The sequence below is a fragment of the Hylaeus anthracinus genome, unplaced genomic scaffold, assembly GCF_026225885.1.
Source record: "Hylaeus anthracinus isolate JK02 unplaced genomic scaffold, UHH_iyHylAnth1.0_haploid 11989, whole genome shotgun sequence".
NCBI lineage: Eukaryota > Metazoa > Arthropoda > Insecta > Hymenoptera > Colletidae > Hylaeus > Hylaeus anthracinus.
In genome coordinates, this window is record NW_026534337.1 from 6,105,760 (window position 1) to 6,133,404 (window position 27,645).

General features: G+C 35.4%; 1 protein-coding gene across 5 annotated transcripts in view; it reads right to left on the bottom strand.

Moving 5' to 3' along the window:
• Positions 1-20,634, bottom strand: part of LOC128888024 (DNA-binding protein D-ETS-4) — a 156,739-nt gene extending 136,105 nt beyond the window's left edge. For all 5 annotated transcript variants that reach the window (XR_008460143.1, XR_008460142.1, XR_008460140.1 and 2 more), the window contains exon 1: positions 19,748-20,634. Coding sequence is in view for 1 of the 5 variants with exons in the window: in XM_054144612.1 (XP_054000587.1) it covers positions 19,748-19,783 (36 nt within the window). In the remaining 4 variants the exon portion in view is untranslated. The remainder of the gene's footprint in view (positions 1-19,747) is intronic.
• Between the last annotated feature and the right edge of the window lie 7,011 nt (positions 20,635-27,645).

Below are 27,645 nucleotides of genomic sequence, written 5' to 3' on the forward strand. Positions count from 1 at the left end.
GTGTACTATTAATATTTTATTTAGTATATTTGTGAAAAATATATTCTCTTCAATTAACAAAGTATTAAAATGACATTTCGAAAAATAATATGACCTATTTGTCTCATATTATATGAATATTACTAAACTATATTTTAAAAGAATAATTAGTAACTCTAAAATAAATAATTCTATCAATGAATTACAGAATTGTCTTCTATATTCAAGCTAGATAAAATTAATGCGTTATATCTATTACATAGATACATAGTATTATATTATTCTTCGTAATTATTTAAAAAGTGAGAATGAAGTATTCCCAGAAAAAAATTTGTCTTCCAAAGTATACAATACATTTTCCCTTCCGGAAAATGAACATCTAAAATCGTTTACAAGTCAGCCTAATCTCCATTTATCTAAACCAAAAAATACATACAAAAAGGAAATGATTCATTTCTCTATCACAAAGGCCAGCATCAAGTACATTCCTGTACTAAAAAAAAAAAACCATTAAAAAAAAGCCAGCAATTAAAAACGAGGAACTGTTTCGCAGGATAACGCCAGAAAAGCTTCGCCAAATTCGGAACCAGGACTGATACCCATAAATAATGCGCGAGAACTACATCAAACAAAGCGAGCGACACGCTTCCCGGCCACGTTCTCCTCGCGATCCACGGCGGAAAGATCACGTGAAAGGGATAAAGCGATAATGGCGGCGCAATCGTTCGGGAATAGATTTGCTGCCATCGAATTAGCGGTTGAAATCGACTGCATCGCCGTTTACGAGGCGCATCCACGCGTACGCTAAGCGTTTTACTCGGGTCAATCGTCGGCGAGAATTCCGCGCGATCGCCAAAGATGAAAAGGTGTTCGTGCAACAAACGGGGTGAAAGTAAGTGACTGGCGTCAGTGTAGTCCGGATTGAAACAACAAAAGCCTTGAGTGCGCCACGAGCCGCGGAGTAACACGATGTTTCGTAAAAGAGCGCATAGCGTTAGACGGTATCTTATCAGAGGCGATTCCTGCAATTCTTGAATTAATAATGCAATTACTTAATTCCGCTGACGACCTGTGTACAATGATTACGCGTGGAGGCTTCTGAATGAGTTATATCTGTATATACGAATGAACACGTAAAATTTGAACAGGTGTTATAAAAATAGCCTGAAACTCGATCTTTATAATATTAATATTGATCAATTGATTAGTCATCGGTTATTAATAGGGATGCATATCAATTCCTAAATGTAATTAAATAGTCTTTAGTAATTTTTGAACGTATCTTGAAGGTTTCTTAAAAAAAATTGAGAATTGCCGGTTTTACGACTATTTAAAGTTTTGTGCTACCTCTTTTTCAATCAACTGGACTGGTCAAAGGTTGAAAATGAGTTAAATTGATGAGTTTATGAGATGAATTTGAACAAAAATTTTGTTAACAATTTCTTTTGAAGTTGTTTTAAAGAAATAGCTCCGTTTACCTTCTTTATAACTGAACTTACAAAAAGATGGAGAAATGTAGATTGGCGGAATGAAAATGAATTAAAGTAAATACTAATCGCCGATTCGCCTTAAAATTATTTTCATTCGGTCAATTGAAATCTCTCTATCTTTTTAAAAGTTCCACAGAGAGGGCAAATAGTGTTATATTTTCATAATCTTTACCATTTTTTAGATAGTAGACTCCAAAAAGTGTCCGAGTAGACCAAATTCTCCACCCGATAATAGCTGTTTTGGAAATGTAGCGTCTTTCTTCATCCAACTAAGAAAACATCTGTCTGTAGTTCCCGACAAACGAGTTCTCTTCCGGTCCACTAAATACTCAACGTTCCTCATTTTTTTGCACGAACCACGTTCGGCTGTTGATGACCCAGGGTTCTTTGATATGCAAATGAGTTACCTCGCTCTCAAATTTATCGAAACTCGACACACAAGCGGATGCTAACGAATCGCTAATCGCTCACTTTAGTCTCCTCTGGTTGATTTCTTTACTGACTCGTTCGATGCAGTTGTTTACAAGACCAATGCGGTCGAAATAGTTGAAAATCGTTTCTCGCGAAACTCCCAATATTTTCCATATCGACTTCGCTGTCAAAACCGGTTTCTTTTCAAGTATCGCACGAAGGACATCCTTTCAAGACTTGAAGAACCTCTTAGAGCAGATTTATCGTCGCAACCAGATCTCCGGCTCTAAACATCGTAGAAACCAGTATAACGTCTCGGAGAAAAACACAGCAGTTTGGGCTATCGGCTATCGCATTTTCTCCTTGTTAGAGCTCACAAATTGCGAAAAGATACGCTCGTTGAAGCATTTACTTCGAGTACGTTATTTGAATGCTCGAATCTTACTTCACGCGGCGTGTAACTCGCTGGAATAGGATGCGAAAAGGTAATAATCGTTTGGTGCGTTACTTTCGACTCGCGTAATCCTGGAAAACCCCGCAGATTAGAAAGCGGGTAAAACTTTCCTGTGAAATTGCTATTATCTGCACTGAGAATTCTTACGGCGATATTGCGACTGGGAAAGAGGTAACGAACTACGGTAGAAATTATTTTTGTAAGTAGCAGTGGCGAATTAATAACTTCAGTGACTAACATAATCATGAAAATACTTTTTTTCTCTTTAATTACTTTATTTAAGGTCACATCAATTACGAGGTTATTAGTGACCACGTCAATGATTACAATTTAATTATAATTCATTATATTTTGACTAATTTGAGGAATCCGTTGTTGTTTTTAAGGATTGTCTTGCATACTATTTGAAAATTTAAACTCTGTGCGATTGTGTTGTATTCCCTGACATTACGTTTTTAGATTTAACACGTTTTTTAAGTTAAGTTTAAATCACAATTTTGATAAACTTACACAAAAAAAAATTGTTACCAACATTTTGTATTAATACATATATTCAACATAGAGCTTGTGTTATCGATTGACATAAGCATGATATGTTAAATTAACTAAAAGATATTGGTGGACAGTTTGGGACATGTGATTTGTGTTGAATTGAATACAAAATTTTCAACGGTGTGTTCAATGTTGACTGGCTTTAACACGTTGACTGCTAGACAAAAATTCTTAAAAATGTCTACTAGGATTGAATATTATTTAGACTATTGGAGACTACATAATGAAATATTTATCGTGGTGTATATTTTCGTGACTTCGTCAAAATTCATGAATTTCATTTAAATTCATTTCTTTTGTTACTCAAATTTTAGAATTATTTGTTTACTATAGAACTAAAATAAATTTGGTTAGAACTCATGAACTTTGATAATGTTATACAAATAATACCTGTGACAAACGTTACATTAGATTTCAATTGTCTCAAAACAAATTTTTATTCTGCCAGAACCGTTCGAATATACATTTATGTGGCAATTAACGTAATAAACAATAGAAAATGTTAGTGATGTAAGTAACGATTCGACCAGCAAAGAGATAACCATCGCCAAATAATATCTCCAAAAACCGAACGAACTTTTCAACCTAATATCTCATCGGAAACCCTGTATAAGCCCTGGCTCGGTCGCGAACCTGACAGTGTCCTTCGCCGATGAATTAACCTGGTTACTCCAGTCCAGTTTGAAAAATCATTCGTATTTAACGGATCGCAGCTATCCGCGTCGCTCAATCATCTCGCGAGAGAAGAATGGTAACGAGAATCGCTCTCCCGGCGACACACGCGTCCCTCACAAATCTCCTCGGAGTTCCATGTCCCTTTGGCCTGTGTCGTACGAGAACGTCCATCCGTCTGGCCGTTCGTACGTTTCTGTCGTTTCGTCCTCGGTAACGCGAAATTTACAGCGGCCATTACGATCTGATATTCTTTGTCTTGTCGCTCAAACGCGTCCACTTCGCCCCGCTCGGCTCGGTGGCGCCTTTAAAATACTTTGTCGCCGCGAGCACTGCGCGAACACTGCTCTTACCTCCCGGGGATTCACGGCTTGCGAAACGATTTGCTCGCCTCCTGTCTACCCTCGCCCCCCTAGAGATAGCTCTAATGCGCTAGAATTTGCGAGAATGAGTCGCCGCGCGACTTCATTTTCCATAGCGTGGCGCAACGTCCAGCTGGCACACAGCGATCCCTCGTCTTGCGAACGATCGACGAGGAACCTCGTTGACCCTTACTACTGAATCACACGACGTTGGGGACAGAAATGGGCAAAACCCTAGGCTTCGAATTAATCTGAAGTTCGTCGATACGTTTGTCTCGTTTCTTCTTTTCAACATTTTACAAAGAAGGAAACGAGACAAACACATCGGCAAACTTCAAATTTATTCGAAGCCTAGGGTTTTACCCATCTCTGGTTCAGGACTCCGCGAGGTGAAATTTTTAAGAGATTTTAAACCAAAAGGGGTCGGTGTTATCGTAGTGGGCACTATAATGATATTATCTTTCGCATTTAATGATTCAGTAAAGATAGGATACGTGCAAAAAAGGATTGACTGGGTAAATGCAAGATGACTATCCCTACCATTGGGAGAGGCTTGGTGTGCGGCGACGAAAAGTGTAAAGGTCGATTCAGACTATACGACACGTACCGGCAACGACACGACAAAACATTAAAACACGCGTTTTAATGGAACTATTCACACTATTCCCGTTGGCGGAACGTTCATGTCGGTGTCTGTTAAGTGTGAATAGTTCCATTAAAACGCGTGTTTTAATGTTTTGTCGCGTCGGTGTCGGTACGTGTCGTTGCCGGAACGTGACGGTCCGTGTCGTATAGTCTGAATCGACCTTATTATGATCCTAATATGATTGATACGCTTCTGCCGATTGCTTTTGTTTTCCTCGGACCCCTAACTCTTTTACTCTCTGTCATTTTCTACAAAGGGTCCGCAAAAGGGTGTCGTTGATAATAGACTACACCAGAAATCAAATAAATCCAGCACTAACTGGACCCGAGAGCAAAACTTCTAACAATAAATCAGATAGCCAAAGACTAGAGTTTAAACAAGGATGTGAGCACTTGCCTCGGCGAAATGTAAAAATGGAGAGGTCTGATTTTTCCATACTCCTTCCCTGTAGAGGGTTCGTTAGAAAAAGAAACCCAACAAATGATACTGATACTAATAATACGTTATTAGGTGCCGTTTTTCGTTATACAAATAAACTGGCGTTAAGCGAAAGCTTCTATTGTCATATGCTCATCATACGTCCTTTTCTGCATTTGATGCTCGACTCGTGTCAAATGTAAACAGAATAGAAACCTCGACTGGATAAATGCAATGTTTGAGTCCCTAAGATGCATACTAGCTAAATAGCTCAAGAAAAAAGAAATAATAAATGCAGCAACATTAAAATAAAAAGGTAATATAGAGACTAACAATCATAAACATAAAACCAAATTTTAACCAGACAGAATGTAATAAAAACATAAGCATAGATATATGAATTATGTATAAGAAAAAAGACTTGTACAGATAATTAGATATAAGAACACAATAACGTATAAATCTTATCGAGAACTTTGGGATTTTGTTTCTCTAATAAAATACGAATGGCATGGAATTGGTATTTAATATTATTGTAGAGGTATATTTGCCTCTCATCGTTTAACCTGTTTAAAGACAAATCGGTTTGTAGGTATAAGGTACACTAAAATTCTATTTAAAATATCTATTATTCCTGAAATAATTCTTTACGTCCAACGAGATATGTTCAAAGTAAACGAAAGCATCTTTCAATCAAGCTTACACCTACGGAACCGTGTAACCTTCCCTCTATCCTTCGTTCCGTTCAAACGTGGAAGCTACACAAGGCTCATAATTGTGCAACTCGCGTTTCAGTTCCATTTCACACGGAGAATCGTGAGAACTCGCGTGCTTTTGAGTTCCTTAGAAGTCGCTGCTTTCTTTTTTCTTCTTTTTTTTATTCTACCTTCGCTCCACCGATCGCCGCGTTACTTTCTCGATGGGAGCCGAGAAATATCAAGGGGCGATCGACCTTTGAAGTTGCCTTTCGAAAATCGGATACTCTCGCCTTGCCGAAGCCTCGACCTCGCTCGATTTATCTCGGCCGTAGCAAACGTACGATTATTACGATTTGCGTCAATAGTGACCACCCACGTGTACGCACCGCGCGCTGATTAATGCCCCCGATTTCGGCCTCTGAATCGATCCTAGATCGTAGATCGGCGGCTCGACACGCAAACCGGCGTCACTTTTGCCGCTCGCACCGCTCGATCGTAACGGTTGTGCAAGGCCTCGCTTAACGACTTTTCAGACCTCCGTAAAATGGCCTTTCTATTGATATTTAGAGATGCCGTTGATATTCGTCAACCAGTAACCATAGTCTCGGACGGTTTAGTCGAGCCTTTTCGAGACAAGGTGTTTCCCGCGATCGTTTGCTCGATTCGGTGATTCACGGATTTAACGAATATTTCAGCCGTTCTTTGCATAAATCGAATAACTCCATAAATCTAAAAGTTTAGAAATGCGATGAAATAAAGTACATTGTACTTTACAGTATGTAAAATTAATAAGAAAGAATAGTCAAAAAATAATCGTCAGTTATGTTAAAATTTTCATGTGACTGGTGGAGTTAATCGATTTGTGCAGTGAATAGCTCATTTAATGATGAGAGGAGAATTATTATGATTAATTTTCAATTTTAAGAGAAGGTTAAGTTAGTTTTCGATTTTTTTTTCTACAAAATAATTGCGAGGAATTCTAACATAACGTGTAAAATTGTATTGCACAGAAAAGGGTACAAAGAAGGTTTACGTGAAGTGAAAAGAGATTCTAATTTATGCTGTCATTTCTACAGTTTGTCCCACATCATATTAGTATTTCTTCAATTATTCTATGGGCATTTGATTATGTTCTAAGTTGAATATACTTCTTCAATTGTCCAAGTAATTGTTAATAGTTGTCATTCACCACTTACTTCCCATTCAATTAATTACAATTTAGTATCACATTCCCTGAATTCATTATCTTCCCATAAATTAGTGCTACATCAATAACCAATTCTCCACCGAACATTTCAATTAAAATCATCAAAATAAAACCCAAGTCTCCCCCCACACTCGCAAAATTATTGGCACCACCTTTCCCGGATGGCAAGAGTCTCGCTGAAAACGTTCCCGAAAGCATTCGTTTGATAAACCGATAAACCGGTGGTCTCGTTAATACTCGAACCACCCTCGGAAATCGGCATTGTTTTGCGAGACGTTGTAATGATCGCGGTATTGTCCCGTATGCATGTAAATCCGTGCACATCGGTTGAAAAGTTCGCCAGAGAACAAAGGGGGAGTTAGGAGACACCTGAGTAACATGGCGAATGGTTTGTCGGCGCACTTAAACATTTTTTCGCCGGCATAATACAGCGAATTCTTTGGTCGGCTGGCCCCGAAGCTACGCAACCCACGTGGGGTGAAAGAAGGGGTGAAAGGGCAAAAGGGGACAGTCCGCGATGCGGTTCCAGGAAAGCCGAGAAGGCCGCCGCTGTTCTTTCTCGTTTCCACCAGAAACAATCGGAACAATGAATTTGCAATGAAGAATTTAATCTGATTCGATTGCACGTACCCGGCGTCTAATTAAATTCAAGGACGTCGACTGTTTTCTGCCGATCTGCCACGGAAACTGTATCGTGTTTACAACGACACCGGGACGCATTATAGAAACTGTTAAAAAAATGAATGTTTAAGTCTATTCAAAAATATTTGGGAAGGTTATTGAAAGCATCGCAATAAGTGACATTATGTTTTTAATTTTTTCCAAGTTCATAAATTAATGTGTTTTTGTAGATAATATAGACAAGTATTATACATATTTGTGAATCACAAGATCGAATTAAAAACACTGGCAGTCGGTGCAAGGATTACGATGGAAAATAATGTACATTTTCTAATGCACCTCTATAAACTTTATATCACGTCTATAAACTTTGACAGACCCATTTAGATTTGTACGTCTTTCTAAACGCTCGAAGGATTTGATTAAAATTTTACACGACGATTAACTTGACCCAGATTGAAATCCCTCCGCCAGCGGTCGAATTCAGTCGCGGTCGCGCGTCTCATTCAAGGACTGTCGTTCGTGAATAGCAACCGCGGAGATTTTATTAATATCGTCGCAATTTTCTTTTCCCTTTATCGACAACGCTATTCCTACCGCGGTACGCCTCGTAATCGCGAATTCAGCGTTATGCAACAAACGCTTTTAACGTTTCAATCGTCGCGCGTCTCGCGAGCTTCTTTCTGATCTATATCTGTACCTCAAAAACAGACATCGAGTCCAAATTTTGGAAATTTAATATTTTAAATGGGGAATGCAAGTATAATATTAAATCGAGTGACTCGACGCATTCATTCGCATTGGGTTATGTTGAATAAATGAAACATTTAATGTTATTAGGTGTAACAATTAATTTGGTACCTTTATATTCAATTATTAATAACTGAACTGCGGATCATTATGCAAAATAAAGTCTTTGTACCTAAGTAGGAATTTATTTCACTCTGCAAATATTGTAAGATGAACCTTACTTTCGATCATTTTTTGTATTATTGCATACTGTGTGCATTTAAAAAAAAAAAAAATTTCGAAGGTACTTAAATAATTTAATACGTTATTCATGAATGCTTGATTCTTTAATTTTAGATAATTCAGCTCTGAGGTAAAGTGGTCACCGAGTAATACTCATGTAAACAATGACAACGCTGCAACTTTGTTAAATTTTAAATATTTTTAAATACAAAATTCGCGACATATGTACTAGGAAACGCTCTTTCGAATACCCTTAAACATATTACCAGAAAATTTTCCGGTTTATTAAAAACAAATTCTCAAAGTGTACAAAGACAGTTTACGTGATAGTAAAAAGAGATTCCAATTTACAGTGGGTGTAGAAAGTATTCGTACACCGATCAATTCCAAAAAAAAACTATGTAAAATTGTAATTTATTAACTTATTTTTTATAAACAATGACATTCTACATATTCTCGGAAATCTCTAGAATAGATAGATTACAAAAAAGAATAGCTATTTATGTAAGTTGCGAAATTAACAAGAAAAAAACATTAAATCGATAGAAATATTGAAGCAATAAGTATTCGCGCAACCGTTTAATTGTTAAAACTTCTTTTAAAAAAAAAGAAATTTATATTAATTTAGAAGTATATAATACTTCCTTCGTAAGATTTCTTTTTGATTTTATAATTATTGTAACTTTTCTAAGCATTAAATTAAGTAAATTATTAGTTATTCGAAGTATGATCTTTTTCCGTTCCTCCATTAGAACCTTTTTCAAAAGTACTTTACTGGAAATTTGATGTTTTCTAATTCGTACGGAGCAATAAACTAATGTGTTTACGTTACAAACTCTACTGTAAATGGTTTGTCATAAGAATCGTACAAATACTTATTGCTTCTATACTTTTACCCACTTTTCCCATTCTTTTGTTAATTTCACAAATTATATTAACTAGTAAATGTTGTTTGGACTGTATCTATCTTAGAGACTTCCAAGAATATGTAAAATATTATTGATTGTAAAAAAAGAAGTTAAGAAACTACAATACCACACAAAAGTTTTTTTTGGAAATTGATCGGTGTACGAATACATTCTACACCCACTGTATGTTGTTATTTCTACAGTTTGTCGCACATCATATTAGTATTTCTTCAATTATTCTATGGGCATTTGATTATGCTCCAGTTTCTAAATTGAAGATACTTCTTCAATTGTCCAAGTAATCGTTAATAGTTGTCATTCATCACTTACTTCTCATACAATTAATTACAATTTACACCTCTTTCGAACTGCCTCAGGTATTCTTCCACCATTAAGACGGCCCTGAATGTAAAGTAAAGGTCACACATTTCTCTTTCATTCAAAAAGAAATTGATCAAATGATACCAAGTCTTTTATGTATATTCGGATGCTTCCAGTCACACAGCGACTCTTGGTTGCTAGTTATTTTGTTGGACCGCGATCGTCCGCGTTGAGAAACGCGTCAACCCGTCGCGGAGACGCCTTTCCCGCGATGGAGCGACGAGGAAAGCGCGATCGGGGCGGAAAAAGAGCGAAATAAAGAAGAGAAGTCGAACCCGCAAAAGTCGTGTCGTGGAAACGAGCCTGGGTGCAATTACTACGAGAGGCTGCTATCCTCGGACCAGGAACGAACGACCAACCACGCCCTCGCTAATGCGAGACCGGGACAGGATTTCGAATTGCCTCGGCAAGGACATCAACTATATACAACGCCCGACACAAAGACCGGCTAGTGAGATTTTTTAATTACACCCTGTTTACGCGGTCAGCCGCGAGAGTATGCCCGCCCTGTCAGCCTGGCATGGTCTCGCCGACTCAGACGGCCTATCTCCAACAGTCAGATTTATGGTGCACCAAACACTCATGTCCACGCGTCCTTCCTAATTCGATGTGCTCATCTAATCATAAACACGAGAGAGTTGAAGTACTTTGGAGGATTTTTTGAAGCATCAGGAGAGACTACAAATTGGGAAATAATTAATATTGATGCTGGGAGTAACGAAATTTTTTGAAGAATTGGTTACATTTGTACTTCCTGGAAATTAAAAATTTTGTTACACAGTAATAATTGGTATTGATACTGGAACTACCAAGGTCTTTTGAATGATACTTGAAAGCTACGATGGGACAATAAATGGTAGCATAATTAATATTTTAAAGCTTCATTTTTAAAGCTTCAGTTGAAACTAAACGTAATAAACTAATAAATATTCACACGAAACTACCGAGGTCTTTGCCAGAATTTTGTAAACCTTCAGCTCGGACTAAAAATAACGGATTCTCAATTAATATTACCAATAACTAGAACTATGACGATTTTTGAAAGAGTTGTTGGATCCTCCAACTTGGACTAATAATTCTGGAATAATTAATATTGATACTAAAACTACGGAAGCCTCTGAAAGAATTTTTAATAATAGTTGATTTTGGTACCTGATATACCAAATTCTACACAATAAATAAGCATTATGAAAGTGGTACAAGCCCGTCTCTCTGAAAAATACCTTTTTCTATAAATACATCGATTTTTTCCATAAAAAAGTTTCATTGCCAAGGATGCAATGTATCCAGCACTCCTGATTCAGAATTTTAATTACCAAGTGTTTTCATAAATGATCTGCAGATTTTATGCATTCATAGCGTACACTATGGCGCGAAACATGTAAAAAACATACAGAATGCATATATAATAAAATATATGCTATTAATTCAAATAATAATATCAATATATTTCGTTTTAAATAAATGTACATTCTTTTTAGTCATGCCTTAACCATCATTTATCATATTACCTTACATAATGAATGCATAAAATTCGCAGTTTATTCATAAACATTTCATGTTTCATAATCTCCAAATTACTTTGGATTTTACTTTGAATTAAAGAACCAAGTAGTTTAATAAGCTTTCCTTTACGCAACAGAGTGTCCTTGCAATAAATACACATGTCTCATATTCGTCATTTTGTTCTCACGTTCGAAATAAAATTGTACAGCGTGTTCAACTTATTGTACACTTGTTCATCATTGAAATTCGTAATACGACGCATCATCGATCACAGGAACCTTCGCGCCAGCCCGAGCAAAAAATAATTTACCAGAGACAGAAGAACTTAATTATAGTCGGGATTTCCACGCTGTGTTTGCGATGATCAATTGCGTGCAAACATAAAATAAAATGCAAATTTAAAGCGCTTTGAATGAGAAGAGGGAACATTTACATTTTAATAATCTACTGAATCTGTAGAGCACTACCTTAAGAGGAAACACCATCTTTCGTGCAGAGAAAATGCTAATATGTACTTGGGAATTTTTTCTGACGATATCGAATGCTTGATACATATGTTATTATACTTTCAACGATGTTTCTATCAAGTTTTACATAAAAATGTTGACACACATAGAAAATGTAAGCATTTTGGGATAAATTTCTCTAACTTTACTGGTCAGATCATTGAACGAATTCAGAATGATTGGAGACTAAACAAACGTCGTCATCACTGTACGCATTATGTAAGGGATTTTAAAAATATTGAAATGTCTAGGAACAGCAGTATTTTCAATAATATTTAAAATTTTGGCTGAATGTGTTTTAATATTTCTAAAGTGTAATGTTTTATGAATATGTATAAACAATTCTTTTTGCACTGTAAAGATGGTACTTCTTTTTTAATTAGAGTAGTTAGTGCGTCCAGTTCGGTGTTACAATGGATAATATTAACAATGACAAAGCGCAGTTCGATAAACACTGTGTTACAAATAAGGAAAGTTACAAGAGAACATTTGAATGATATAAATGAAGACTTCGACAAGACACTCTCGAGCGATGCTAAAATAAGACAAAAATATGACCACGCGAGAAATGAAGGTCAACAGCGCAGAGTAGCGAAATTTAGATACATCTAATACGTGAATATGGTAATGCAACATTCATGTAGTCGGAGCCTTATAGAGCTCTTTCATGAATACATAAATCTGTTACAGAACATACGCATTAACCACTCCACGAGAACAAAAAGAAAAAAGAACGTCAACGAGACAATACAAACAACAAGAAACGCTTGATATAATTAATTCATGAAAAACAAAGACACACTAGACGACATATTCTTTGTGAAATTAAGTTGTTTATGAAATTATTTTTCACGCAGGCCTTCAATCCGTGAAATTTCAAAAATAGGAATGAAATTTCCAAAAATAAGAAAATAATTATAATAATTATTTATTATCTCATCGACTGATAGCGATTGGATACATAATTAAATTCAAGAATATTTATTATTTTGATAACATTAGTATCGTACGATATTTATTTTGTGTATTGAAATCATTTTCTGATTAATGTTTATATACTATTTTATCATTCATATAACGATGGGAACAAGAACAAAATATAAGAAAATATTGATTGTCGTATCAAAAAGCCGATTAATCGGCTATCAATCGGTATAGTGTTAAGATATTTAATAAAATATATTGAAGAACAAAACAGAAATGACAAAGATGTAAACAAATTACAAAACAGAAATTATAAGATGTTTACAAAATTCTATATTATTAATAGTGAGGCATTGTAATAAAAATACTTAATAATAGTAGCAAATTTCAAGTCTGAGAATTCTCACGCATCAACTAATGGCATCTCAACATTCATGCAAATGTTTTAACGTGAATCTCCATTTTAAAACAGTTTCTTACGTTTCAGACAAGACTGACTGTCTCGTAATTTAGCGAGTTGCTCGATTTCCCTTCCTCGATACCAAAAGCAGACAAGGAACGAAAAACGCCTATCAATTTTCGTTAACGACGCATAAAACGCGGTAACGCAAAAAAACAGGTTGAACGTATCAGTGTCACGTTGCACGTGAGCGACTCGAACAAAAGTTTCAACTGATGAACCGCAATTACTTCTCTACTAGCAAGGTAAATAAGCTGCGAACGCGAAATTACCGGGCGTGTAATTATCTGTTATTTGCAAAATGCCGTCGGCAAGAAACAAATAATTTTAGAGTCTGCATCAAGCAGAGTTCATCGTCGTCGAAAACGAGATAAAAACGAATCAATTAATCGCTCTCTCCTATCAATTCTCACGCGGTGTTAAAGCTGTTTCTCGTGCACATCCCGAGATAAACCTTTTATACATCTTGAAAATAATCCGAAAGGCCACCGTGGACGTTAATAAGAAGTTGTTGCTTTACGAAGCTGGAACACATAAACGTGTTCCGAGAAACTTTCAAGATCCAATGAAATCGATTTCAACGTTCAACGTACGAAAGCAATCTTTATTTTCGAGCGAATTGTCGGCTTGACGTCGTTTTGAGCATTTCTAGTAACGCGGGCCCTTCAGAGTAGAAGATGTCGTTCGATAAAAAATGTACTTCTTTTTAGGTACAATTACAATAGAGGAATAATAAAACATATGTGTATGAATGTTTTAGAATCTATGCAAGCAATTTGAATGGTAAATCTAAAGTCTACAGTTTTATTTGTTTACATTTCCATTCTTCTTTTTAGACTTCTTACTAGAGGCTATCAATATTAATATATGAAAGATTAAAAAAATCAAATGGATATATAAAAAAAAATGTTTTAAAATAAACATGTAAAAGGAGTCTCTTTCGAACAAGAAACTTTGATTGAAACAAGAGAGATATTTATTATCTGAGAATTATCTATGGCGTTATTTCTATTGAAGTTATACGAAGTTAATAATTAAATTTAAAAGATAAGGAATAATGTATACAAATAAAATTAAGCCGTTATTAATAGAAAATTACGATTTAGCACAAAAATATTTAGTTCAAAATAATTAGTCAAGTGTATATGTATATAAAATTAAATTGTTATAAAATATATATAATATCAAATATTATCAATGATGAGGCGTATTTTATAACTTTTTGTCCAACTTTTAATTTCATATTTTTCTGTGTTTTTTAAGAAATTCTAAAACTATGCTCTTTCATATGTACACATATTGTTACCTAATCAATAAATCATCACAAAATATTTACATATTTTTAATTTATATTTTATGGGTTGCGAAAGAAATCACAATCATAAATGGGGCGAATGAAAAAAAGTTTAAGAAGCCCAGTTCTAGATTAAGTACTTTGCTAATTATCATCATTAGAGTAGTTAACCATAAACTTTTAAATATCCATCGTTTTCTCGATCGCTTTCACATGTATTTAGACTAGTATCGATCGTTTAATACGTTTCTAATCAAACGGCAGCGTAAAAATTGACCGCAGCTCGTAAATTCACGAGCAAGCAGTAATCGGTAATTGCAACGAAAGAACCGCGGTTGATTAGGGTTTTCTCAATTAGCGCGCAAATGCCTAGTTATCCGATGAAATACGAGCAGCACTTTCGCATAGTTAAATCACACCCTGCGTCCTGTTGGCGAGCCAGTGAAAATACCGTGTTTTTCCACCGTTTTTACCGCAAAATTTTCCATTGCCTACCGGCCGAGTAAATTTCTCGTACCTGACCATTGAGAGTTCAGTGGTAGTAGATTCGAAAGTTAGCCAGCGCGACCGTCTCCGACTGTTTGTGTCTTTCTACGACAGGGACGTATCTAGTTACACAAACTGGGACAATGCGTACGGAGTAACGAAATTGTTTCGTCTGCGACATACGAGGCGAAGAAGGCTTAGAAATTTCAATGTATAGACAATGTATAGACTAGTGATTGCAAAACTTGAATAAATAAAATTGATAATCTCAACTATACTGTAAAATAGATCGAAATACTTTCACACCTTTGGTGTTCTGTTTTCTTTTGACATTGATTTTCCTTCATTTATGTGTTATTTCTAGCCCATGTTTCTGCACAATCCTATTCTAATTCATAATACTAATCCAAAGTCAAATTTTAAAGAGTTAAAATAGGCGTTGCATTATGGATGTATTGACTTTTCCGTATTAGTGAATAATTGTTGATTTATAATGAAAATGTAACCGTAACGGAAAAATCTGAAATAATTCTGAAGACTACATTAGGTTGCCCTGAATGTGTGCCTACATTTCCGTTTCAATATAGTTGAGTAGAAACTTATCTCTTTTCTACTGCAATCTTGTAAATAACCACATATGATTGCCTAATAAATATACGTATCCATTCGAATATCGCTCTAATATGGGATGAATGGAAACACTTTTGTACCCAAGGTGTACCAATGTATTCAAGATTAAGTATCCAAATAAAATGAAATATAAAAACGCAGCTCAAATTGTATATGTAACCCTGGTACCCTTGAACTGATTAACAATTACTGGACACCGTTTACCCAAATAATAATAATGAAAAATTGAGATGCTAACCACCCAGCAAATTGGGATGAATAGAAACACTGCTTTATAGTAAATGATCAATTAAGTTTTGGGAGCCTAATAAATTCTAATCTAAATGTATATTAATAAAATATAAAGACAGGTACAACCATGCATAATTGAAAAGTCATAAAATGAACTATAGGTAACCTTACTGCAAGTGATACAAATTAAGCAACAAAAAATTTTAAATTTTCGTTTCTATTAACCCCATTTTACGATACATAAGTAATAAAATTTTTTTTTTTCGAACATAATTTTGTTCAGAAACAAGACCTTCACGTGAGAAATAAAAACACTACATAACGATCGTCTGATTTTTAACCTTTAATTGCACAGTTTTTTAATTAAAAGAAATACATTAGCATTTATGCTTTTGAAATCAATGCCGTCGTTTTTTTTTTATTAAAATTGTCTATTGACCAATTATCAGCACAAATATTCTCCACTTATTCGCGACGGACTTTGTTAAGCAACGCAACATTGTATATCTTGGATGATTTATTACTGTTAATTATTACAGTACATTGTACACTGACGCTCGACTAAATGAAATTTTTCCACGGATTACATCATTACATTTACGTGCAAATAGATAATCGAAAAAAGTCGATACCGAAAGTCGAGCGAAATGACAACAAAAAAAGAAATTCGACCTTTCGATTAAGATTTTCTTTTTTTTAAAGTTAATCGCAGATAATTGCGACGAAAAAATCAAATTTCTTGCTATTTAATAAAGTTTGTAAGTACAAAGTTTATGAGAATTCTGTACAACGCGAAGAAAAAAATTCCGAAGAAGAGATATATTGAACAAACTTATTTTAAAGCGACAAAAAAGTATTCTATTATAAAACGTTGACATAGATTTCCAAAAAAATTCACAAACAATTGTTAATCATTTTTCTGGTCAGTGAACAATGTAGTTTGTAATGTAGATCATGTACGAAGGGAAAGTAGAAACAATCAGTGTAAATTTGTCTAAAGAGGGTAGATAACGTGGGTTAAAATGTAATAACTGAAATATGTTTGATACGGCTCTCGTACAGGAACATGAATTAAGAAGGAAAAAAAGGAAATAAACATTTAGTAAAATGTGTACATGCATTCTGCTATTTAAATACCTGATCCAAAATATAAACATACATGTTGCTTGCCATAATCGAAACAAATATAACAGCATACAACGTCTAATAAAGTACAATTTACTCAATATAAACTTCAACAATAATGTATGCAATATAAAGGGTCTCGGCGCTTAAATTAGGTCCTTTGCGATATACAAAAAATGATTATGAATTCTTCAGAAAGAACTCTCAATCAAAGAGGCTCCAAATAAGGGATGAAAATGTTCATATTAAATAAAGAATGCTTACATTCAAACAATACATGCTACAATTATTACGCCAAAAATGTCAAAAATTGGCTTCAAAAGAACCTACACCTCCTTTGCAGAATTTATGTATCCCCAGTGAAACAAAAGAACACCAGTTACGAGACAAAAGTATTATGCAAGGTAATTGCCGCATTTAAAACACCTTTTCTCGGAATCCCGCCTTTTATTCATCATAGGCATAGATATTCAAAACCGATAAATTTACCGCGCTAATTTGCAAACGCATCCCGACGAGCGCAGTCTTACTAACTAACGAAACGACGTACAACCACGCGCAACAATTTGGATCACCGTAGTGAGAAATCATCCGAGTCTTCGTTATAATTCGAGATTCTCGTCGGCAGACGAACCGTTAACTCGTTCACGTACCGATGTTCCTGCTCATTATCATCGGCCGAACAGGCCCGGGATAGCATTTCACTTGTAAAACACCCGCTGTTTCTAAAGTGGCGCGGTCAAATTAATTCTAATTACCGTGCGTACGCCGCGCGTACAAATAGTTCTGCTTGAAACATGAGCCGCGAGTCGTCATTGGGAATCACGCGAAATCCGTTATATTATCTTTGCTGCTTGCATCCACCGCAAACATATTCAAGAAACGTAAATCAAACATAAATGTTTCACGTTATGGAAAATCAAACGTTACACGATGGCTCGACTGACTGTTCGCATTAATTTAATTAAATCGCGAGACAAATACTCTTTACGTAATATTTTTATGCTATAATTTATTTAATACTATTCTAAACATGTGGTACACTTCGATCATTTCTCAAAATTTTACCGATTAATTATACTCTTGTATTTAATTTCATTCGTTTAAAAAAATTCTGCTATATACTCATACTTTCCTATTTACAATTTATTTACTAATATTCTAATCATTTAATGAAATCCTATAAACTACCTATACTGCTATAACCAATTTCCTTTCATTTAATCGCATTCTAATAAATATCATCCACATACGTTCTGTATATGTATATTTTCCTTAGCAGCATATGGCATAAATTAATAAAATTCGTAATTAAAACGTGACATTCTATTAGGTTGTCCGAAAAGTTTCTTTCGTGAGTTGCATTCAATTATTTTCTGTGGCAGTGTTTATATAAACAGACAATCTAATTTCTTAGACATTGATGCTGTAACAGTAATGAAGCGAAATGAATCGTACACAATTCAGTAATGTAACATAAAACATACAATATTGTGTATATATTAATTATTAATAAAACGAAAGAAACTTTTGGGACAACCTAATATTTGTGTAAATATCAAATGTTATTCAAATATTAACAGAATATTAAATCTACAACGTATATAATAAAAACTAATATTGCACTTTTTACTCATATTTCGAATAACCCTTCGAAAAATGTAGTTCGAAATTGGCGCGTAATTTGAACTGTATTAGTGTCGCGCGAAAGGTATTTGACGGGGACAGTTTTGGCGCCACTACATTCCTCTCGTATTCCACGGTTCGTACTCGAAGCACGACGATTGGAATACGTACACCGGTTCGACACGATTTTCACAAATAAAAAGGTTTTAAACAGGCATTCGTATGCTTGACGTCACTTCCTAAATACAAGGACGTAGCTACATTCTTTCGCAATTGATTAACGTAGTAACACACTGACATTTATCTTTCTTAGAAAATTCTAATTCTATACGTTCTATCATTAACTACCTCTTAGAGGTTACTTTCGTTTGTAGTCGGAGTAAACGATTTATGAAGTATGTACTACGAACTCAATTTTGCCTTGAATTGTAAGTTTAACTGAAATTAAAATTTCTATTTATATAGAAATATTAATTTTTAAATAAATAAAATATTATTTAATACTGTCCTAGTAAGCATTCAATTCATCTTTATTAGATGTTTTAACCATGATACTGTATGGTACTCATCAGTAATGCAAAATGTTTAGTTCTATGATGCATTAATTAAAACATATTCTGAGAAATAGCATGATATTTGAATTTTTGTATAAAATAAGTATTTAGTAATACTTAGTTCGAAGTATACAACTTTTAAACATAAACCGTACATGTACACATGACATCCGGGTAGGCTACATTCGCCTAATCGAATGTGGGATACGTATTCCTCTTACCCTTAAAACCGAAGCACGTGTTTTTGAGATTACCTTTATCATGAAACAACTAATTTCATCTATTTGATTCTTAAAATTGTCATAAGAATGTCGTCATAATATAAAATTGTCATAGTATTCCTCTAAACATTTTCTTTTAATTCTAATACACGTAGAACCGAATACTTTCTTATTATCAAGAAAAATCATAAAATCTAATGACTCGTAATAAAGATGAGATCGATTAATAATTGTTCACCGAGTATCAGTCTGAATTACTAAATTTAGAAAATAGATGCGATGCCATTTAACATAATCTCTAAAGAGAAAAAAAGTTTAACGGAGATTCGTCAACTTCGAAAGAATGTAACCACGCGCCGCACACGCGAGCCAAAGGACATTTTGTTCGGCACAGTAAACAAAAACAAGACTCACCGTTTCCACCATATCGAAGCCTCCTCCGTACACCATCTCGTCTTTGCCGGTGTTCTCCCGTAGTATCTCACTTTTGACAGCTGCAACTCCGTCTCCGTCAAGGGTTACTGCCTCCGCGAGCTGCCTCGAAGGGTGGTCAGTCGATCTCTCGAATTGGAGAGGAGAGATCGACCCGTTCGCTAAAGCGGCTCCAGTATCTTCGCGCGAATGAAACGCGCAACGCACGATCCCGTTTCTAATCGTCCTCTGGGCCTGTCTTGTTTACGTCGAGTCACCGAATCGTTCCTTGCCTTCACCTTGTCCAGTGTTGTTCCTTACGTATCGTTCGTTCTGTTTTCACGCGTGGTTCTCGAACCTCCCTCGACTTCTCGAGGCTTTCGTGTGCCGCGTGCGACTGACTGACTGACCGACCGACCGCTGAGCGCGCGACCGCCACGACACGAACTTCGAATTCGAGCGTGCCGAGCACACCCGACCGCGGCCGAGCGCCGCCGAACGAGCGATTCGACCTACTATCGCGCGTCAACCGCCTTCCTTGCAAAATTTCTGACGATCCCTCTTCACAGACACCTTCCACAGGACCAATACGTATTATCCCTGTCCGTCACTCGGTTATCTCTAATGATTTCCTCTTCCTGCCTCACTGTATCCCATTTCTTAGCACTGCGAATCTTCTGTAATCTCGTATGTGCAGCCACCACACACACTCACTCCGCGCACTTGCGTGTTTTTAAGGTTCCGTTAAATTGCAAACTAATTGATTTTGGAAGAGTTTCGCGAGCCGACATTCACCCAGGATGATTCAAGAATTCTAAAACGAACGTGTCCTATGTCTGTTGTGTCGATTTATGCGCGTCTCGTATCCCGAGTCACCTTTGTATGACTGATCCGTGGAAGCGACGCGGGACGAGTTCTTCGTTCATGCCGACTCCGCGACCTACTAAGGATTCACGCGCATGCGCGCGGCGTCTTCCCTGTTTTTACCGAACGGCGCGACATACAATTTCCTTAATAATTTACGATTAAAATCCGACACGCTGGAAGAGATAAATTCCACGCACGAGAGTTCCAGGTGAGAAAATGAAACCCGTGATTATGTCACGGTGTTGTTTATTGTTGGCAATCTCGTTTCGACGTGATGATTAACGAATATGTTGATATACGTATATGAAGATATCCCTCATGGACGCAAAGAAAAATTTATATTTAGATTAGATTGTTTAAAAATACTTATTAATGTTCTACGATACTGCCAGGGTCGATACTTACTTTTTTGGTAGATACGTTGCAAATGGTGAGATATCTATGAAGTAAATATATATAAGTATTAGGTTGTCCCAAATGTTTCTTCCATTTCATTAATAAGTAATACATACATAATATTTTATGTCTAATTTTACATTATTGAACTGCGTATGATCCATTTTGCTCCATTAATGTTACAACATTAGAGTCTAATAAATTAGGTTGTTTATTTATATAAACACTGCTACACAAAATAGCTGAGTGCAAGTCACGGAAGGAACTTTTGGGACAACCTAATATATGGAATTATAAAATTGGTTAAATGTTGTTTATTTTTGTGGTATCCTTGCTAGCGTGTAAAAATAAAATTTCCAGAATATTCATATATGAAATTTGTTTCAATATGTTGGTCTTATATTAGATGTATCTACTGTACATTTAAAAATGTGTTTTCATACTATAATACAAGTATTAATGAAAACAATAAAAGATTTTACTGTTAAATATCTTTACATTCCAGAATTTCGATTACGATGCTCCGAAAGAGTTAAAGAACCCGATAGAACACCAGGTTGCTCCAAAATCAAGCAACAGCAGTTGTCAGTGCGAGATTCTGTCGCGCAGCAGGCGTGTTGACACAGTCATTATGATAACAAAACGATCCGATCGCAATGTAAGGACACGGCAAAGGGAAACCGAAAGATGTTATCGTTGCGAGCGAAAATAACCGATGAAAACCTTTGTTACGGCATTCTTCTTGCGCGGGACGTAGCGTAGAATCCGCTACCAGCCTTGATCCGACAGTAAATAACTCGGTACACGCGTAGCGGGCTCCTTGGAAACGCACTCTAACGATCCGCGCGAGAGCACGTAGGTATTTGCGTGGGCGATTAGTCGGCGATTAGATCCGCGACACGCTTTATGGAGGAAAAGTGGACACAATGGCCCTTTCTAACTTATGGCGATGCAGGACGATGGCGCCGTTACGAAGGATTGTGAAACGGATTCCAGGCCAGACTTTTCCGGCTGTGTCGCGCGCGTGACGTAAATCTTACGTGAAATTGTAGTACTGTCTCTGAAAAGCCGGAAATTATGGGCCCTTTCGTCGAAATTACACGGTGCCCGTAATAAATGGGCCACTCGAAATTATGTTCTTAAAAAGGAATCGTGCACCTGAAGCGAAAGAACTACGTTTGACACGCAGCGGTGCCGGTATTGCAAAATTAACTTCCTTTTCATATGTGTTTTACTATTTCAAGTTTTCCCAATCGATATATTTTCTATAGATCACTATACCTTTGTTAAACGTGAAGGTTTTCGATTAATGGTTTCCCTTTTTGCATAATAATTTTTATCTTCTGGTACGTAGCAGGATAATCTTGTACATCTTACGTTTAAGTTGATTGTTAAGGATTACTAATATTATTATATGCCAATAGTTGAATCTCGTACGTTTAGCCTGTTATAAAAAGTATCTCGGTCTACATATTTTGGTAGGTTAATCATGGATACCATTCAAAGCAAACTCCAAAAAATATAATCCATCAAATCATCCTTTGAATTTTTGTTTTAAGTAACCATCTACCTTTAAGTCTAATTATAAGTTAAAGATTACTATCGTTATATGTCAATTCATAAACCTTGCATTTTAACTTTATTATAAAATAACATCTCAGTCTATGAATTTTCGTAGGTTATTTATGAATGTCATTCGAATCAAACCCAAAAAATAAGTAATCCATCAAGTCATCCTTCTAGTTTCTGTTTTAATTACCTGTCTAATTATCAAACTCAAAAAAGGATGCCAATCTTTCCAACCAACAGAAGCAAACACAGAGAACGAGATCGTTCGGATCAGTTTACACGTACTCCAAAGATAGCACTGCTGGATTTTAATTAGTATAACGTGAATAGCTGTCAAAATAATCTCTGCCTCGTCCGATCAGATGATTATTTAATAGCAATGACTAGTCCAATACCTGGAATTAATTATTGGTTTAGAATGAGTCTGGCTGTAACGGTGCTGTCAACCGGTTTCAACGAGAAAAACGTGAAACGAAGCAAATGAAAAATGATTTAATCAGACGACAGTTTCCATGAAGAAGCGGTTTGACGTCAATATTATGGCGTGATTCCTGCCATTCTTGGGGGAGACAAATGCTGCGGCGAAACAATAAATGCTCGAGATTCTTCAAATGTTCCTTGGCAATCGTAGCAAAGACGCCGACGCGCATTACCGAGCATGTATACGCCGAGCAATTTAATCCGAAGAAGATAAATTTCCATACAAGCTTGTACTCTTGACTGCGAAATCTCGTTGCCGACACATTACGTACATTATATTTCTACAAGATAAATAATGTCGATACGTACATACGTTCTCAAATGGTATGACGGGATTATTAATTAAACAATTTTAATGTGTTGGTTAGTTTCTACAAACCGATGTAAAATGTTTTCGAATGTTATGGTTGGATTTTCTTTGAAGTGTTATCTAGAAAATATTTAGGAATATACCAGAAATCAACTTTAAATTATAATTTAAAGGAAAAAAAGATTCTGAACTACTATATTAGTTAATAGTTTCTTAATTTCAAACACTTTGAAGATTTGTTGAAATCGTAGTTTAACATTTAAATGTTAGTCAATCATAATTTAAAGTGATAGTTAATTACTATCTGGTATAAACAAAATTCAGGTCATGGCCGTCACGATTTAAAAATAACAAATGAAAAGTTCATTGAAACTTGTGATCATACATTCTCTTTCAAGAGAAGTTAAAGAAGTTTATTTTTAATGGAAATGATGTTTCTCGATAGAAAAAGATGACAAATTGTCCTTGTTTATTGTGAAGCATCATTTCTCATAAATATCTTTAAAATCTTTTTTCAAGGGGATGCATTAAAGTTGCTATGTCAATTCTTATATATTTCTAAATATTTTCCAAATAATCTCCAACTGTATCTCCACCTTATATATTTTGATTCATAGTAAAATAGCATTTATTTAGACAAATTCAGTGACCTATCACACGAGGTCATTTATTCTAATTAAAACAACATACCCTGTATATAACCAATTACTCTATGCAACAATTAAAGTAATTTTATAATTCTCAAATTTAACCAAAAATAGTCATTCAAGGGTAAGAAAGTATACACCATGGATTTCATTGTTCCTGAATATATGCCAGTATACATATATTGTCAATTTACAAGTAAAAGGATGGTTTAATAATCATTCCACAGCACTACTATATTTACCTGTTACGTACCTTATCTATAAGTTAAGAAGGTACTCTTCTTGACTAGACTTCGTATTTTAACACAATATCTACCTTAATTACTCATCCTTTTATGTATTAAATAATGGCTATACTTATACAGTCAGTGTAATAAGTATTCGCGTAGAAACCAATTCAAAATAAAACTTCATATATTTATTTTATTAATAAATTTTATGGAAAGAAATAATTAACCAACATTCCTACATACTTTTAGAGTAAAATTTGCATAAGTTACAGTTTATTATTTTTAATGTCAACCTCTTATTTTTTTTCTTATTAGTTTTATTTTAAATTGGTTGCTGTACGAATACTTCTTACACTGGCTGTACATATACTAATGAATATTATCCAGGTAATCTCTAAATATATAAAGAGAATTCAACGAAACATCTCGAAAACGTTTTACATCTGCTTACGCATAGCTATCCTTTCTAACACGTTGAAACATATCTCTGTAGTGACTAAATAATTTATGAAACATACAGGAATTTACATATTTTTTGCGTTCACAAATACATTAATACCGAGGCGTTTGTAATAATATTTTTTTAATGCACGATGTTGACTACTCCGCAGTCTGACTAATAATTGTTCCGGTGTGACTAATAACGTTCCAGTCACTTATAGATAGATCTCATTACGCAGTTTACGTAGAAAAGAAAAATCCCGCGGACGTCTAAGGGTTAACCAACCGTGCAGATTACTATTACTCTACTGTTAGAAAAAAAAAGTCGTTAATTTCACTCTCTTCGCAGATGCCAACTCCATAGTAATTTTATCGCGCGTCTATAATTTAACGCCGATTAACGGAAACGATCGATCATGTGGCAACAGTAGCGTTATGTTTTTGTAACCACGTGCGTCATTGCATGTAAATTTTTCATTCTCCCCTCGTTACGAGACGCCGAACAAAGCTGCGGGACGAGGGTGTAAGTCGCAGCGCGTGTCTTTCGAATTTCTCCGGTTCGTTTTCCCTCGCGCTACCGAATGTTACGTCAGAAACGCTCAGAATTCTTGCCCAATGAATCGTGCACGCTGCTCAGGACCACGAGGGCACTTATGGTTGGAGATCGTATTTGCTGACTGTTCGTCCTAATCCAGACGACTTTCACCTGCTAGGATCGATTGGATTTGTAGCTTTTCCAAACTGTTTTAGTATATGGGATGTTCCACCTCGCATATTCTTGAATATATTTGTAGTACATTTATTATATGGATTTTAAAATGGTGGATAGATAATTAACGCTTGAATGCGTCTTATTTTAGAAATTGAAATAAGATTGAATGTATGTGTACAGATTCAACGGGTTAACATCATCTACATAAGATATTTTCCAAATTGGTTCACTCACTGACATGTTCCATCTTGCATCGTGTTCTTAAAAATATTTGTAGAATACTTATTATTCAAGAACACTCGAATGCTTCTTACTTTTGAAATCATAATCAGTTTCTAAGCATATAAATTAATAAATTGTGCATTATGTTATGTGAAAAGTTATATACCAATCATACTCGTACTAAAACGAACGAAAAATTATAATTTTTAGAGGGAAGGAAAATTCATATACGTATAAATATCTTGCAATTTACAATTAATTTGGATTGGATTTACTGTTTTCTGAAACTGATACTTTCGATCTTGTACTCTGAAAAATATTTTCAGTATGATAGTATACTTAAAATTAAAATAGAATATTCATTGTAATTAGAATGATAAATATATATTTAACGTTCGAATGTAATTTGTTTTTGAAATTAAAATCAGTTTCTAAATATACCTATTATCCGTAACCATCATAATTTATTTAACACGTGTCGCCACCGGCATCAAACAGGTTTCCTGCGTTTGATTTGTGGATACCCATTCGGAACGGAGCGACAAATTTCGATATATCTCTAACAGGTTAGTCTTAAATAAACTTATCTAAAACTTGTTCTCACAGCGAAAGATATGACACCGTTACGATACCAAAAAGGTACAAGTTCTCAAAGCGAGAAATGATTAGTCGATACCTGGATGATAATTTCCGAACGCTCTGAAAGTGTAACTAATTGTCCCGATATCGAGTTAAGTTTAACACAATTCTCATGCGAGCAAAAGCAACGCGATCTACATAGGATGATAAATTTTACTGGTGTATTGATCTATAGATTTGAACGGTTCTATTACCCAATAAAAACACTTTGAGCGCTGTTATAGAATCGTTCACGGGCTAACGATCAGGTCTACTTCACTATGCTGTTTACGTGGCCGTGCTTGAATCGGTCGCTCCCCGTTGCGAAAGTCCATATCCGGCTGGGAAATTAAACTGCGAGTTGGAAAAATCTATTTACGTCCATCGATGCTAATTATTGCGCAGGATTAAACGTTGTCTCGTATTTTCTTTAATTTCTTTTTTGTTAGACGGTGTTTGGATAATAGAATTTCAATAACTACTTATTTACTAACAGTAGTAGAAATAAATCAAGGAAGATAATCTTTCTTAACTAGACTCTGCGTTTTAATATAATATGCAACTTGATCACTTCATCTTTCACTGTAAACAAAATTTCAAGTTGACAAAGTAAGCATTGCAAATTGTCCAAATATTAAAGTTGCTTATGTTATATGCGCAATACAGAAGCTTGATAAAAATACTCAACTTAAGATTTCTCCGTGTAAAGCAATAATAAATAGGTGTCTCCTTCGTCCATTCTTCGCGTGGAGACTGAATCATGAATTTTAGTATTTTTCAAACGAAGTATCACAGAATTTATGTATTATTATTTTAAATATTGATAAAAAAGTAATTATATACTGATCACAATGGCTCTTTTATCCTCAGTGCTGACTTTTCAAACAAAGTGTCACGAAAACCATACGTTATAATTCTAAATATTACAAAAAAATATTTGGTATATAACTTTTCGTATGACATAGTGCACAATTTATTAATTTATATACTTACACTTAGAAACTGATTATAATTTCAAAAGTAAGAAGCATTCGAGTGTTAATATATTTATCATTGTCAAAGAAATGATTTATCTCCCTAAATAATATTGCCACCTCACTTGTATTTATATATACACCTAACTATATGAAGCTCTTACAACCTACCCAATCATTCCATCATGAATTCCTCGCGAGAGTGACCGTTTTCATCTGACACTTGCCACGGGAATCTTCCTCGGGATTAACGGATTGGTCAGAATTGCGTCACGGGAACGGAAATCGGGGGAGGTTCGTTCAGTGAAAACAGTCTCGATCCGCAGGGGGGACGATCTGTGTTTTGCGCGTGCACCCCCTTTCGTGGATCGTGTGAGAAACGCAGAATCGTACAGAAAATAAAAGCGGTCGACTTCTGGCCGTGACGTCGGTCTT